Below are 17,045 nucleotides of genomic sequence, written 5' to 3'. Positions count from 1 at the left end.
GTTTTGCCATGAGTGCACATTAAGAGTCTAGAGTGCACATATTTGTGCTTATTTATGATGCGCCAAGAAAATATTTCTGCTATGACAGATTGTCTTGTTTCAATGTATATGATATATACTTTTTAACAACAAAATATCTTTTAATACATGTATTTGGAAATGATAATCCTTATATTCTTACTGTATATACTATTGAAATTTAACATTCAATTTGTTAACTGTATTTCCTACAAAAGAGAATTTCAAATCATGTTTACAAGGTATTCAATTACATGTGCTGGGGTTTCCTGAAGACAAGACAAGTGTCCTGAGATTTCCTGACATCAGGAATTCCTGGGATTTCCTGAAGACAGGACAATTCTCCTTAAATTTCCTGACATCAGGAATTCCTGAGATTTCCTGAAGACAGGACAATTGTCCTGAGATATCCTGACTTAAAAAATTCTCAAGACATTCCTGGGATTTTCTGAGAACAGGACAATATGTACTTTTATTTCCTGACATCAGGAAATCCCGGGACATTCCTGGGATTTTCAGGATAGCAGGACAGCATTGAATTCTGGTGTCCTGTTTTTTTCCTGTTCATAGGAAAATCCTGGGATTGTCCCATTCTCATTTACTGGCGTGAAAAGTCCCAGGACTATCCCAGGAATTCTTGAGGTATTTTCAGGACATTATCCCAGGACAGTCCTGGGACTTCCTGGGATGATCCCAGGGTTTCCTGTTCCATTTTCGCATGGGCACTTCCCATCAATAACCTCTTTCATTTTGTGAAGTTTCAATGAAATGCCATTAATATTTTTCAAGTAATGCTCCGGAAAACCCTTCTTTTGTATATTAAAGGGAGATAATTAAAAAACTAGGTAAGGTATGGTTATGATTCTTTGACAATGCACTTTGTCTCAATGGCCTCTATGATTATGTGAAGTTTCAATCAAATGCCATTAATACTTCTCAAGTTATACTCCAGACAAAAGTGTGACAGACGAACGGTCTACTACTTTAGGTTCAAAGTGGGCCAACAGCCAAAAAGCCTATTTTTAAGGGGCCAACAATGGCCCCAAATAATCTGCTGAACAACCAAAATGGCCCCTTAAGGGTCCACCCTCCTAGTTTCGGACACACTGTGTAAAACCCCAGTCACACATACGGCGCGGATAGCTACGTCTAGCCATGGATAGAAACGTAGTAATCCATATCGATCCATACCGATCCATACCGATCCATACCTGAGCCATACCTCAAAGTAGTAATCCGTATCAATCCTTACCAACACTTGGTCAAAACATACTCAAGACTTATCCCAAACTTGTAAGTTTCTCCAACTTTTGAACATGCACAAAAGTTTGAGCGATCTGTAGCCATTTGAGCGTGAATTTAGTCAAACTTGGTTGAAACTTTCATTCGTAGTTAAACGTACTAAAACGTAGTTATCCGTACTGAAACGTACTTTGCCGTAGCTGAACATAGTAATCCGATGCTGACCGTACATAAGCATAGTTCAACATAGTTCATCGCAGACTCGTCCACGTGCTAGGCAAGTTGCCAGGCGCAGTAAAACGTAGTTTCAACGTAGTACGCTGCACCTATCCGTACTTATTTGCGTTCTGTAATTTTTTTGTTTCACGTTTAAAGCCATTTTTCCGTACTGTTCCGTACTTATCCATGTCCGCCCACCTACAGACCAGTCCCATCCGCACCATACCTCAATGCACGGACATATCCGTATGTGTGACTAGCTTTATGGGCCATTTCTTGAAAACAATTCTTTTACCTCCCTTGAGGCCGTGATTCATTTACGCAAAAAACAAGGGCCTGATGGCCCCTTATTGTATACTGACCCTCTAGTCACCTGTGGGGCACTAAAATTCGCAAACCAAGTTTAGAGGCAGGGACTGAAGGACAGGCGTACGGATGGACAAAGCTGCAACTATATGCTCGCCCTTCGGGGAGCATAAAAATAGAAAAGTGGTTTTCTCACTAACTTCAGTTAGGAATGAGATAAGCAGACCAAACCTAGTAAACAGGTAGCTTCCATTGAGACCATTTTTTTTTGCTTTTAGGTAGCTTGGGTCAAGGTCATTGTTACTAAATACAGAAAAATGGATTTCAATCAATAATTCAGAATAGGTAGCTTTCAAAATGACGGAAATTCAATTGTATTTAAGTGCTTTTTGCAGGCAGAGAATGCTTCTACAAGGGTGAAACCTTTATCTCATTCGGAAGGGGATATAAATTCCCTGAATTTGCTTAAATGTTTATATTACATAACATTATGACTAAATGGCTTTGAAATTATATCTATTTGTCTTACACAACACTATGGAACCTTAACATCAGTTGTAACTTTTCAGATGACATCATATGCTTTTCTAAATGTAACTCAGGTTAAGTGATAAAACTGTGTATTTACCTAAATGCTTCTAAACCAGAATAAACCTGTTTCTTTCCTGGGTCTGGTTCTCGAAGAAAGTCATTTAACATAATTCTAGCTACAGACTTCTGTACCAGCTTGCAGAATGGAGAATGAAACACAAATGCATCAGCACTGTCTAATAAACTAGAGTCAGCTGAAAATGCAGAAATATACAATTTCAAAATACCAAAATATGCAAAAAGACTAGTTTAGAATGTGCCATATTGTTTATAATCTTATACCTACCTTTCTTCTCCGATTCACAATGGCAACACATGACCGTCCCCTATATAATTGTTTTGGATACAATATATTCCATATTGGATAATGCATCTTTTTAGGTATGATTTCAGGTAAATTATTAAAGCTCTTGACCAATAAAAGTATCAGCATGAAATTAAGTATCAATATGACAAACTGCTTTTTTTATGTACAAGTTTTCATTGTCACAGCCGGAATGTAGATGCCATCCCGCCAGTCTGTATTGTTCAGGGTTCGAATTGAAGCTTGCAAAATGCGAGTACATTTTGAACAAGAGCTCGTAGAACATGAAATGCCACCCTTGATGCATTCAGTAACTGCTCAAGAAACAGTCACTGTGCACTGGACGTTTGACATACTGACCTCAAATCAATAATTATGGGTCATTTACCAGTCATAAGTGACCTTCCTATCAAATGTGATCTTAGACCAAAATATTCTCTAGTTATTTGGCAAAAGAAAATCTACTGTTCTGGGTCAATGTGACCTTGACCTTTGACCTACTGTCAAAATTAATAGGGGTCATCTGCTGGTCATCAGCAACTTCCCATTTTAAGATTCAAATGTAAAATGTCACTTCTAACCTGTTCACAAGGTAAAATTAACTAGAGTTGTCACAGGAGTGACGAATTATACCCCCACAATATGGCCTTGTCAAAGAACTAAGCCAATGTCAAAGCCGAACTTGCTTGACCTTTGACCTACTGACCTCAAAATCAATAGAGATCATCTGCTGGTCACGATCAACCGCCCTATGAAGGTTCATGATCCTTGCCCCAAGCGTTCTCAAGTCATTGTCCGGAAAAGGTTTAAATGTTCCGGGTCACTCTGACCTTTGACCTTTGGAACTCAAAATCAATACGGGTCATCTGCTGGTCATGACCAACCTCCCTATTAAGTTTCGTGATCCAAGTCCCAAGTGTTCTGAAGTTATTGTCCGAAAACCATTTAAATGTTCCGGGTCACTGTGACCTTGACCTGTGACCTACTGACCTCAAAATCAGTAGGGGTCATCTGCTGGTTATAACCAACCTCCCTATCAATTTTCACTATCCTAGGCCCAAGCGTTCACAAGTTATCATCCGAAAACCATTTAACTGTTTCGTGTTATTGTGACCTTGACCTTTGACCTACTAACCTCAAAGTTGAACTTGACCTGTATTTTATCATGTTACACCTGTGTACAAAAAAATTTTGATCCTAGACGCAAGCGTTCTCAAGTTATCATCCGGAAACCATTTAACTGTTCATAGTCACTGTGACCTTGAATTTTGACCTACTGACCTCAAAGTCGAACCTGACCTGTATTTCATGATGTTATAGCTGTGTACCAAATTTATGATCCTGGGCCCAAGCGTTCTCAAGTTATCATCCGGAAACCATTTAACTGTTCAGGGTCACTGTGACCTTGACCTTTGACCTACTGACCCCAAAGTCGAACTTGACCTGTATTTTCTGATGTTACACCCGTGTACCAAAAAAATTTTTAATCGGTCAAGCCATTCTTGAGTTATCATCCGGAAACCATGAAAACCAACGGACAGACCAACCGACTGACCGCCACGCTCACTCCTATATAAACCCCCCCCCAAACTTCATTTTGTGGGGGTATAACAAATTCTGGCACTTACAGGGGTCAATCAGGGGCTGTAACTCTGGCACCTATAATTGGATCTGCCGGATACATCATGGAATCCAAGATCTATTGTTAAAGATATTTTGCAAGTTTGTATCAAATCAAACCATAAACTAAAGATGCTTTTGAGAAAAGCGCACGTCTCCCACAACTGCCCCTATGAAAAATGTCTAGTTTCTCTAGATGGCTTAGATGAATGGACTCAGTTAGACGGCTTGGACGAGTGGACTCAATCAGTAATTCAAGGGCCATAATTCAAAAGTGCCTGGGCGGATTTGGCTAGTTATCGAACTTGGCCGAGGTCTTATGGTCAAACACATTTTGTTCAAGTTTGGTGAAAATTGGATGAGAAATGTCCGACTTAAGAGTGCGGACAAGCTTTGTGACAGACAGACAGACAGACTGGAGTAAATCAATATGTCTCCCACACCACTGTGTGATAGGAGACATAATGAAGTCTCTATATGCCTTCAAAAGCCAAAATAGCAATTTTTGACCCTTAAAGGGGCCATAACTCTAGAACCCATAATGTGAGCTGGCCAGTTTTCGAAAGGAACTGAGATATTATGCCAATACAATTTGTGTGCAAGTTTAATTACAATCAATTGCAAAATGTGGTCTCTATTGTGTTCACAAGCCAAAAATAACAAATTTTGGCCCTTTAAGGGGCCATAACTCTGGAACCCATGATTGGATCTGGCCAGTGTTTGAAAAGAACCAAGATATTATGCCAATACAAGTTGTGTGCAAGTATTATTAAATCAATTTGCAAAATGCGGTCTCTTTCGTGTTCACATAAAAACAAGAGGGCCATGATGGCCCTATATCGCTCACCAGAGTTGATCCGGCCTACTGCCCTAGTTTTTGACCCCACAGGACCCAAATTCGAATTAGACCTAGAGATCATTAAGGCAAATATTCTGACCAAGATTATTAACAAGCGGGCCATGATGGCCCTATATATTGCTCACCAGAGTTGATCCAGCCTACTGATCTAGTTTTTGACCCCACATGACCAAGAGTTGAACTTGACCTAAAGATCATCAAGACAAACATTCTGATTAAATTTCATAAAGATTTGGTTACAACTGTCGCCTCTAGAGTGTTCACAAGCTTTTCCCTTGATTTGACCGGGTGACCTGGTTTTTGACCCCACATGACCCAGATTCGAACTTGACCTACAGATTATCAAAACAAACATTCTGACTAATTCTTATTAGTTTCAAACTTAAGTTGTGGTCTCTAGAGTGTTGAAAACATTTTCCTTTGATCTGGCCTAGTGACCTAGGTTTTGAACCCACACGACCCAGATTCAAACTTTAGCTAGAAATGATAAGACAAACATTCTGACCCAGTTTCATAAAAATTGAGTTATAACTGTGACCTCTAAAGTGTCCACAAGCTTTTCCTTTGATTTGACCAGGTGACCTAGTTTTTGACCACACATGACCCAGATTCAAACTTGACCTAGAATTCCTCAAGCCAAACTTTTTGACTAAGTTTCATAAATATTGGGACACAACTGTGGCCTCTAGAGTGTTCACAAGCTTTTCCTTCAATTTGACCAGGTGACCAAATTTTTGATCCAACATGACCCAGTTTAACACTTGTCATTCTGACCAAGTTTCATAAAGATTGGGTCAAAAATGTGGTCTCTAGAGTGTTCACAAGTTTTTCCTTTGATCTTACCTACTGTTCCAGTTTTTGACTCCACATAACCCAGTTTCACACTTGACCTAGAGATCATCAAGACAAACATTCTGACCAAGTTTCATAAAGATTGGGTCATAAATATGGTCTCTAGAGTGTTCACAAGCTTTTCCTTTGATCTGATCTACTGTTCCAGTTTTTGACCCCACATGACCCAGTCTCAAACTTGACCGTCAGATCATAAAGGCTAACATTCTGACCAAGTTTCATAAAGATTGTGTCACAAATGTGGTCTCTAGAGTGTTCACAATCTTTTCCTTTGGTCTTACCTACTGACCTAGTTTTTGATCCCACATGACCCAGTTTCAATCTTGAGCTAGAGATCATCAAGACTAACATTCTGACTAAGTTTCATAAAGATTGGGTCAAAAATGTTTTTGATCCCACATAACCCAGTTTCGATCTTGACCTAAAGGTCATCAAGACTAACATTCTGACTAAGTTTCATAAAGATCCCACATGACCCAGTTTCGATCTTGACCTCGAGGTCATCAAGACTAACATTCTGACTAAGTTTCATAAAGATTGTGTCACAAATGTGGTCTCTATAGTGTTCACAAGCTTTTCCTTTGATCTGACCTACTGACCTAGTTTTTGAACCCACATGACCCAGTTTTGAACTTGACCTAGACTCACAATCTTTTCCTTTGGTCTTACCTACTGACCTAGTTTTTGATCCTACATGACCCAGGTTCAATCTTGAGCTAGAGATCATCAAGACTAACATTCTGACTAAGTTTCATAAAGATTGGGTCAAAAATGTTTTTGATCCCACATGACCCAGTTTCGATCTTGACCTAGAGGTCATCAAGACTAACATTCTGACTAAGTTTCATAAAGATTGTGTCACAAATGTGGTCTCTATAGTGTTCACAAGCTTTTCCTTTGATCTGACCTACTGACCTAGTTTTTGAACCCACATGACCCAGTTTTGAACCTGACCTAGAGATCATCATGACTAACATTCTGACCAAGTTTCATAAAGATTGGGTCAAAACTGTGGTCTCTAGAGTGTTCACAAGCTTTTCCTTTGGTCTTACCTACTGACCTAGTTTTTGATCCCACATTACCCAGTTTCAATCTTGAGCTAGAGATCATCAAGACTTACATTCTGACTAAGTTTCATAAAGATTGGGTCAAAAATGTGGTCTCCAGAGTGTTCACAAGCTTTTCCTTTGATCTGACCTACTGACCTAGTTTTTGACCCATCATGACCCACTTTCGAACTTGACCTAGAGATCATCATGACTAACATTCTGACCAAGTTTCATAAAGATTGGGTCATAAATGTGGTCTCTAGAGTGTTCACAAGCTTTTCCTTTGATCTGACCTACTGTTCCAGTTTTTGACCCCACATGACCCAGTCTCAAATTTGACCGACAGATCATCAAGGCTAACATTCTGACCAAGTTTCATAAAGATTGTGTCACAAATGTGGTCTCTATAGTGTTCACAAGCTTTTCCTTTGATCTGACCTACTGACCTGGTTTTTGAACCCACATGACCCAGTTTTGAACTTGACCTAGAGATTATCAAGACCAACATTCTGACCAAGTTTCATAAAGATTGGGTCAAAACTGTGGTCTCTAGAGTTTTCACAAGCTTTTCCTTTGGTCTTACCTACTGACCTAGTTTTTGATCCCACATGACCCAGTTTCGATCTTGACCTAGAGATCATCAAGACTAACATTCTGACTAAGTTTCATAAAGTTTGGGTCAAAAATGTGGTCTCTACAGTGTTCACAAGCTTTTCCTTTGATCTGACCTACTGACCTAGTTTTTGAGCCCACATGACCCAGTTTCAAACTTGACCTACAGATCATCAAAACTAACATTCTGACCAAGTTTCATAAAGATTGGGTTAAAAATGTGGTCTCTAGAGTGTTCACAAACTTTTCCTTTTATCTTACCTACTAACCTAATTTTTGACCCCACATGACCCAGTTTCGAACTTGACCTAGAGGTCATCAAGACTAACATTCTGACTAAGTTGCATAAAGATTGGGTCAAAAATGTGGTCTCCAAAGTGTTCACAAGCTTTTCCTTTGATCTGACCTACTGACCTAGTTTTTGACCCCACATGACCCAATTTCGAACTTGACCTAGAGATCATCAAGACTAAAATTCTGACCAAGTTTCATAAAGATTGGGTTACAAATGGTTTTTTTTTTTTTTGGATTTAACGTCGCACCGACACATCATAGGTCATATGGCGACTTTCCAGCTTTAATGGTGGAGGAAGATCCCAGGTGCCCCTCCATGCATTATTTCATCACGAGCGGGCACCTGGGTAGAACCACCAACCTTCCATAAGCCAGCTGGATGGCTTCCTCACATGAAGAATTCAATGCCCCGAGTGAGGCTCCAAGGGTTACAAATGTGGCCTCTAGAGTGCTCACAAGGCAAATGCTGATAGATGATAGAAGCCAACGGACGCCGGACAATGACCGGTCACAATAGCTCACCTTGAGCACTTTGTGCTCTGGTGAGCTAAAAGTTGGGTCACAACTGTGGCCTCTAGAGTGTTCACAAGCTTTACCTTTGATTTGACCAGGTGACTTAGTTTTTGACCCTACAAGACCCAGTTTCAAACTTGACCTAGAAATCATCAAGACAAACATTCTGACCAAGTTTCATAAAGATTGAATCACAACTGTTGCCTCTAGAGTGTTCACAAACTTTTCTTTTGATTTGACCATGTGACCTAGATTTTGACCCCTCATGACCCAAATTCACACTTGACCTAGAGATCATCAAGACAAACATTCTGAGCTAGTTTCATAAAGATTGAGTCACAACTGTGGCCTCTTGAGTGTTCACAAGCTTTGCCTTTGGTCTGGCCTACTGGCCTAGTTTTTGACCCCACATGATCCAGTTTCAAACTTGACCTAAACTTCATCAAGACAAACATTCTGATTAAGTTTCATAAATATTGGATCACAACTGTGACCTCTAAGAGTGTTTACAAGCTTTTCCTTTAATCTGGCGTACTGACCTAGTTTTTGACCCGACATGACCCAGATTCAAAACTGACCTACAGATCATCAAGACAAACATTCTGACCTAGTTTCATAAAGATTGAGTCACAACTGTGGCCTCCAGAGTGTTCACAAGCTTTTCCTTTGATTGACCGGATGACCTAGTTTTTGACCCAACATGACCCGGATTCGAACTTGACCTATAGATTATCAAGACAAACATTCTGACTAATTCTCATAAGTTTCAAACTTAAATTGTGGTCTCTAGAGTGTTGACAACATTTTCCTTTGATCTGGCCTAGTGACCTAGTTTTTGACCCCACATGACCCAGTTTCAAACTAGACCTAGAAATCATCAAGACAAACATTCTGACCAAGTTTCATAAAGATTGAGAAACAACTGTGGCCTCTAGAGTATTCACAAGCTTTCCCTTTGATTTGACCGGGTGACCTAGTTTTTGACCAAACATGACCCAGATTCAAAATTGACCTAGAAATCATCAAGACAAACATTCTGACCAAGTTTCATAAATATTGGGTCACAACATTACTGTGGCCTCAAAAGTGTTCACAAGCTTTTGCTTTAATCTGACCTACTGACCTAGTTTTTGACCCTGTTTCAAACTTGACCTAGAGATCATCAAGACTAATATTCTGACTAAGTTTCATAAAGATTGGATCACAACTGTGGCCTCTAGAGTGTTCACAAGGCAAATGTAGACGGACGACAGATGACTGACGAAGGATGATGCACACCGACAGACGCCGGACAATGACCGCTCACAATAGCTCACCTTGAGCACTTAGTGCTCTGGTTGGTGAGCTGAAAAAAGCAAATTTTGGCCCTTTAAAGGGCCATGGGATCTGGCCAGTTTTCGAAGGGAAGAGGGTACGGTAGTGGTTTTTTCAGAAGGCGTTCTTTCTCTACGTTCTGACTTTTTCTCAATTTAAATGTGTTTCTAAGGAACTTTGCGGAATAAATTCATGGATACTTTGTAACGGAAACACAGGGTAAACCTTTAAACTACAAGATGTGACCAAAAAGCTGTAGTATATATCATAAACTCTTGAAAACTTGATCATGTAAAACGTGCTCTTTATATGTATGGGCGCCGCCATGTTGTTTATTTGATTGTTTGAGTAAATTTAAAGTGAACAAATACAATCTTGAGAAACAGTAGAAAGAGACTCCGATAGGAAAATGGCAGACAATAATAAGGAAAAACAGTGTGGAAACGAGAATTCTAAAAAACGGGGTCGGAATGCAGTCAGCAGTGCAAGTGACCTTGACTGAAGTATGAGCACTCCTCCAAACAAAACGCGAACAAAACCAGGGAAAAATACTGAGGAGGATTTGACCTCAATTCAAAAGCAGTTGTCAGAGATAAATACAACAAGAGTGCAAGAATGTCACAATATACGCCCGTCACAGCAAGTTTCTTTACTCTAGCACCTGTATTTGCAGATGTAATTTTAATTTTGTGGTTGTTTAGTAATCATTGTAATTCTTTTGTTTTTCTAAGTCCACAAAAAAACTTCTTACCAGGTAGAGATACCTTAAAATACACCTAAAATTAGAAAGTAACAACTATGTTGTACCACAGAAAAGTGGTCTTGGTTTTTCCCTACGGTCAATTATAAAAAAGTTATAATATAAGTTATTTATAGTAACAACTAAGGGAAGTTAATCTTAAAAAAAGAAAAAAACATGAGTGCAAGAATGTCACAATATACGCCCGTCACAGCAAATTTCTTTACTCTAGCACCTGTATTTGCAAATGGAATTTTAATTTTGTGGTTGTTTAGTAATAACTAAGTGTTTTGTTTTTCTAAGGCCACAAAAAAACTCCTTACCAGGTAGAGATACCTTAAAATACACCAAAAATTGGAAAGTAACATCTATGTTGTACCACAGAAAAGTGGTCTTGGTTTTTCCCTACGGTCAGTTATAAAAAAATTACAATATAAGTTATTTATAGTAACAACTAAGGGAAGTTAATTAAAAAAAAAAAAAAAAAAAAAAAAAAATATCAAAAAAAAAATTGTAAGTCCTCACAAAAATCTTTACCAGGTAGAGACTGGTCAAAATACACCTCAAAATTGGATGTAGCATGCATATTGTACTACAGAAAAGTGGTCTCGATTTTTCCCTAGGACTAGTAATGAAAAAGTTACAATATAAGCTATTTATAGTAACAACAAAGGGAAGTAATTCGAAAGAAGGGAACTGCGCATGACACTTCATCTCATGATGGTGTATAATTGTGTCAAGTTACATCAAAATCCCTCCATGCATGAAGAAGAAATGCTTTGGACAAAGTCATTCTTGTATCTGACCTTTGGCCTCTAAGTGTGACCTTGACCTTAGACCTAGGGACCTGGTTCTTGCGCATGACACTACGTCTCGTGGTGGTGAACATTTGTGCCAAGTTATATCAAAATCCCTCTATGCATGAAGAAGACATGCTCCGGACAAGGTTTTCATTCTTGTATCCTTTGACCTCTAAGTGTGACCTTGACCTTAGACCTAGAGACCTGGTTCTTGCGCATGACACTCCGCCTCATGGTGATGAACATTTGTGCCAAGTTATATCAAAATCCCTCTATGCATGAAAAAGAAATGCTCCGGACAAAGTTTTCATTCTTGTATCCTTTGACCTCTAAGTGTGACCTTGACCTTAGACCTAGGGACCTGGTTCTTGCGCATGACACTCCTTCTCATGATGATGAACAATTGTGTCAACTTTCATCAAAATCCCTCTATGCATGAAGAAGATATGCTCCGGACAAAGTTTTCATTCTTATATCCTTTGACCTCTAAGTGTGCCCTTGACCTTAGACCTAGGGACCTGGTTCTTGCGCATGACACTCCGTCTCATGATGATGAACAATTGTGCCAACTTTCATCAAAATCCCTCTATGTATGAAGAAGATATGCTCCGGACAAAGTCATTCTTGAATTTGACCTTTGACCTCTAAGTGTGACCTTGACCTTAGACCTAGGGACCTGGTTCTTGCGCATGACACTCCGTCTCATGATGGTGAACAACTGTGCCAAGTTATATCAAAATCCCTCCATGCATGTAGAAGATATGCTCCGGACAAGGTCTGTGGACGCCGCCCGCCCGCCCGCCCGCCCGCCCATCTGCCATCAGGGGCGTTCCCATAATACGTCCCGTTTTTCAAACGGGCGTATAAAAATGTCTAACGTTATGACAAAAAACGATGGAAATCTTCTAAATATGATTCGAGAAAACATCCAACAGATGAAAGACTACCTACTGAAATCTGTCGAAAAAAAAAACTGACATCCTAGAAAGTGAACTATTCGAAAAAGAAAAGGAAAATGAGGTAAAAAATTTACAAAAGAAAATGAAACAAAAGGATGATGAAAATCGTAAAATTAAAATTGAAATGCAAAATAATGACAATAACGCCATGGAGTATTTAAATGAAATGGAGCAGTATAATAGATCAAACAACATAAGAATAAATGGCGTACCAAAAAATGGGAAAGAAACCACAGAAAAAACGATAGAACAAGTAGTAGAAACTTTGAATGGAAAAATTCCAGATCTGAAGATAACCAACAAGGATATAGACATAGTCCATCGGTTAGGAAAACCACCAGTTCAGAAGAAAAGGCAAATTATTGTTAAATTTGTCGAGAATTACCAAAAACAAAGTTATACGAAATGTCCGAAATTTTAAAGGCACCAAGATGTTCCTGTCATTCTGACCAAGTTTCATGAAGATATAGTCATAAATGTGGCCTCTACAGTGTTAAAAAGCTTTTCCTTTGATTTGACCTGGTGACCTAGTTTTTGACCCCAGATGACCCAATATCGAACTTGTCCAAGGTTTTATTAAGAATAACATTCTGACCAAGTTTCATTAAGATTGGGCCAAAATTGTGACCTCTAGAGTGTTAACAAGCTTTTCCTTTGATTTGACCCTGTGACCTAGTTTTTGACCCAAGATTACCTAATATCAAACTTGTCCAAGATCTTATTGAGGGTAACATTCTGACCAAGTTTCATTAAGATTGTGCCAAAATTGTGACCTCTATAGTGTTAACAAGCTTTTCCTTTGATTTGACCTGGTGACCCAGTTTTTGACCCCAGATGACCCAATGTCGAATTCGTCCAAGATTTTATTGAGAATAACAATCTGACTAAGTTTCATTATGATTGGGCCAAAATTGTGACCTCTAGAGTGTTAACAAGACTTTCCTTTGATTTGACCTGGTGACCTAGTTTTTGACCCCAGATGACCCAATATCAAACTCGTCCAAGATTTTATTGAAGGCAACATTCTGCAAAAGTTTCATTAAGATTTGGCTAAATTGTGACCTCTAGAGTGTTAACAGTCAAATTGTTGACGACGGACGACTGACGAAGGACGACGACGGATAACGGACACAGGGCGATCTCAAAAACTCACCTTCAGGTGAGCTAAAAAATCATTCGATATTTCATGCAGACAAACTTTCTGACCAAGTTTCATGCACATCAAATTAACAAAAGTGTATATAAGCTTTTCCTTTGATTTGACCGGGTGACCTAGTTTTTGACCCCATATGACCCAGTTTCGAACTTGGTCTAGGAATCATCAAGATAAACATTCTGACAAAGTTTCATGAAGATAGGGTCATAAATGTGGCCTCAAGAGTATCAACAAGCTTTCCCTTTGATTTGACAGGGTGACCTAGTTTCTGACCCCATATGACCCAGTTTCGAACTTGGCCTAGAAATCATCAAGATAAACATTCTGATAAAGTTTCATGAAGGTAGGGTCATAAATGTGGCCTCCGGTTGTTCACAAGTTTTTCCTTTGATATGACTTATGACCCAGTTTTTGACCCGACATGACCCAGTTTGGATCCAGGCCTAGAGATCATCAAGATAATCATTCTGTGCAATTTTGTATCGAATCAAAGTATAAATGAAACCTCTATATGGCTGAAAGGGCCAAAATAGAAAATCTTGCCCGTTTCAGGGACAGTAACTCTAGAACCCATAGTGAAATCTAGCAGGTTTTCTAAAGGAACCGAGATCTTATTGTGACTTACTGCTCATGAACAGATTCAGTCAAACTGAGCTGCAATTTTCACTGTTTGCCTTGTCCTCGGTGATTCCGAGGGATCTACTTTTCAGATTTTATTTACTTCACAACAGCGGGTGTTAAGTGCTGTGTGGCGGCCATAAAAAGTCGCCCCGACTTCACCTCAAAGTTGTTATATTTTCTGGTCCTTCGGGATCATTGATTTCAACTCATTTAGATTTGAAGATTGAATACTGCTTAAACCGGTGCTAGGGGGCGTGGGCGGTGTTGCATTTTCCATTACTGCTCATAAACAGACTAAATCAAACCGAGTCTGCAATTTTCACTGTTTGCCTTGTCCTCGGTGATTCCGAGGGATCTACTTTTCAGATTATATTAAGTTGTGTGTAAGTCTGGTTAAAATTAAATATAAAATGTCACTTCTACCGTGTTCACAAGGTAAAAATTAACAAAATTTTGGCTCTTTCAGGGGTCAATCAGGGACCATAACTCCGGAACCTATGGTTGGATCTGACAGATTCATCATGGAATCCAAGATTTATAGCTGTTGAAGGTATTTTGCAAGTTTGTATCAAATCAAACCATAAATGAAGTCTCTATGTGGCTGCAAAAGCCAAAATAGCAAATTTTTGCTCTTTAAGGGGCCATAACTCTGGAATCCATGATGGGATCTGGCCAATTTTCGAAAAGACCGAGATATATTGCCAATATAAGTTGTGTGCAAGTTTGATTAAAGCTGATTGCAAAATGTGGTCTGTATTGTGTTCACATGCCAAAAATAGCAAATTTTGGCCCTTTAAGGGGCCATAACTCTGGAACCCATGATGGAAACTGGCCAGTTTTTGAAAGGAACCGAGATATTATGCCAATACAAGTTGTGTGCAAGTTTGATTAAAATTGATTGCAAAATGTGGTCTCTATCGTGTTCACAAGAAATTGTGGACGGACGGACGATGGACGGATGGACCACGGATGAAGCTCAACCTGTCACTATGTGAGAGGTGAGCTAAAAACCAGAAAGTAGGCCAGTTGGTCACATTCATGGTCAATGAAAGTCAGTTTCAAGATCGGTTGGCAAAATTGTACATGTCATCCAAATTTCAAGGCTGTATTTTAAACAAGAGCTGTCACATGAGACAGCGCGCTCGACTATTTTGATGCTGGGGCACATCTGAGGAAGCCTGAGCTGTCACTGGAGTGTTCAATGACTCCAATGGTGGATGTAGATATTGCACAATAGCTTGAGTCTGGGTCAAAAATATTAAGTTATAAGAGAGATAAAGAAATTCTAAGTAAAAAGGGGAGATAATTCATGAAATACTGGTGCAAGAGTTATGGCCCTTGTGTCATATGATGTGTGTGATGATGTTGAAGTTTGAGTCAAATCCATTTAGCAATAACTAAGATATAGTGAAAATGCATCAAAATTAACCTTAAATTCTAAGTAAAAGGGGGCATAATTCATGAAAAGTTGGTGTCAGAGTTATGCACCTTGTGTCACATGATGTGAGTGACAAGGTGGAACATCTATTTTAAGTTTTAATCAAATCCATATAGAAATAACTGAGATATAGTGAAAATGCATCAAAATTAACCTTAGATTCTAAGAAAAAGGGGCATAATTCATGAAAAGTTGGTGTCAGAGTTATGCACCTTGTGTCACATGACGTGGGTGATAAGGTGGAACATCTATTTTAAGTCTGAATCAAATCCATTTAGTAGTAACTGAGATAATAGATTTCGCGATGGGACGCGACAAAACTGCCTCCTATATACTCCCCCCACCAAACATGTTTGGTGGGGGAATAATGCCTCCTATATACCCCTAAAACATGTTTGGTGGAGTATAATTACAGAGTCAGGGAGAAAAAAAGAGAAAGTGTAAAAAAAACTTTAACCAAGGTGGGGACACGGAAGGACGCTGACACCGGGTTGAGTAGGATAGCTCTCCATATACTTCAAATAGTCAAACTAAAAACAAGAAAGTAGGTCAGTAGGTCACTCATGGCCACTGAAAGTCAGTTTAAAGATCGGTGTGCAAAACTGTACATGTAATCTTGGTAGAGAACAACTAGGCAATGCAACATACCAAATATCAAAAGCCTAGGCTTTCCAGTTTCAGAGAAGAATATTTTTAAAGTTTTTCCTATATAAGTATATGGAAAACTATGGACCCCCAGGGCAGGGCTTCTATTCGCCCCTGGGTAATAATTTGAACAATTTTGGTAGAGGACCATTAGGCAATGCTACACACAAAATATCAAAGCCTGCGGTTTTGGACAAGAAGATTTTCAAAGTTTTTCCCTGTATAAGTCTATATTAACCATGTGACCTCTGGGGCGGGGCCATATTTGACCCTAGGGGGATAATTTGAACAAACTTGTTAGAAGACTATTTGATGATGCTACATATCAAATATGCCCTGTGGTTTTGGACAAGAAGATTTTCAAAGTTTTTCCCTACATAAGTCTATATAAACCATGTGACCCCCGGGGCATGGCTAAATGTAACCCTAGGGGGATAATTTTAACAATCTTAGTAAAGGACCACTAGATGTTGTTACATACAAAATATCAAAGCCCTTAGCCCTGTGGTTTTTGACAAGAAGATTTTCAAAGTTTTTCCTATGTAAGTAAACCATATGACCCCTAGGGCGGGGCCACATTTGACCCTAGGGAGATAATTTGAACTAACATGGGAGAGGACCATAGATGATGCCACATACTAAATATCAAAGCCCTAGCTAATGTGATTTTAAACAAGAAGATTTTCAAAGTTTTTCCTTTCGGTTGCTATGGCAACCAGAGTTCTGCATGGATTTCAATTCTTTGGGCAATTTTGATAGGGGGCCACCCAAGGATCATTTCTGTGAAATTTAGTTTAAATTTGCCCAGTGGTTTTGAGGAAGATTTTTGAAATTTTCAATATAGCCATATAGAATAAATAAGCCCCATCCCCCTGCGGCCATGTTTTTTACCGA

General features: G+C 39.1%; 1 protein-coding gene across 8 annotated transcripts in view; it reads right to left on the bottom strand.

Moving 5' to 3' along the window:
- The window catches only part of LOC123524452 (hydroxymethylglutaryl-CoA synthase 1-like), a 369,785-nt gene that overhangs the window by 209,891 nt on the left and 142,849 nt on the right, over positions 1-17,045 (bottom strand). For all 8 annotated transcript variants that reach the window (XM_053538857.1, XM_045302659.2, XM_053538854.1 and 5 more), the window contains exon 5: positions 2,414-2,570. In XM_053538857.1, the coding sequence (XP_053394832.1) occupies positions 2,414-2,570 (157 nt within the window). The remainder of the gene's footprint in view (positions 1-2,413; positions 2,571-17,045) is intronic.

The sequence above is a fragment of the Mercenaria mercenaria genome, chromosome 3 (genome assembly GCF_021730395.1).
Source record: "Mercenaria mercenaria strain notata chromosome 3, MADL_Memer_1, whole genome shotgun sequence".
NCBI lineage: Eukaryota > Metazoa > Mollusca > Bivalvia > Venerida > Veneridae > Mercenaria > Mercenaria mercenaria.
The sequence above is the reverse complement of the archived record's forward strand: the minus strand, read 5'-3'. Positions and strand labels throughout refer to the sequence as shown.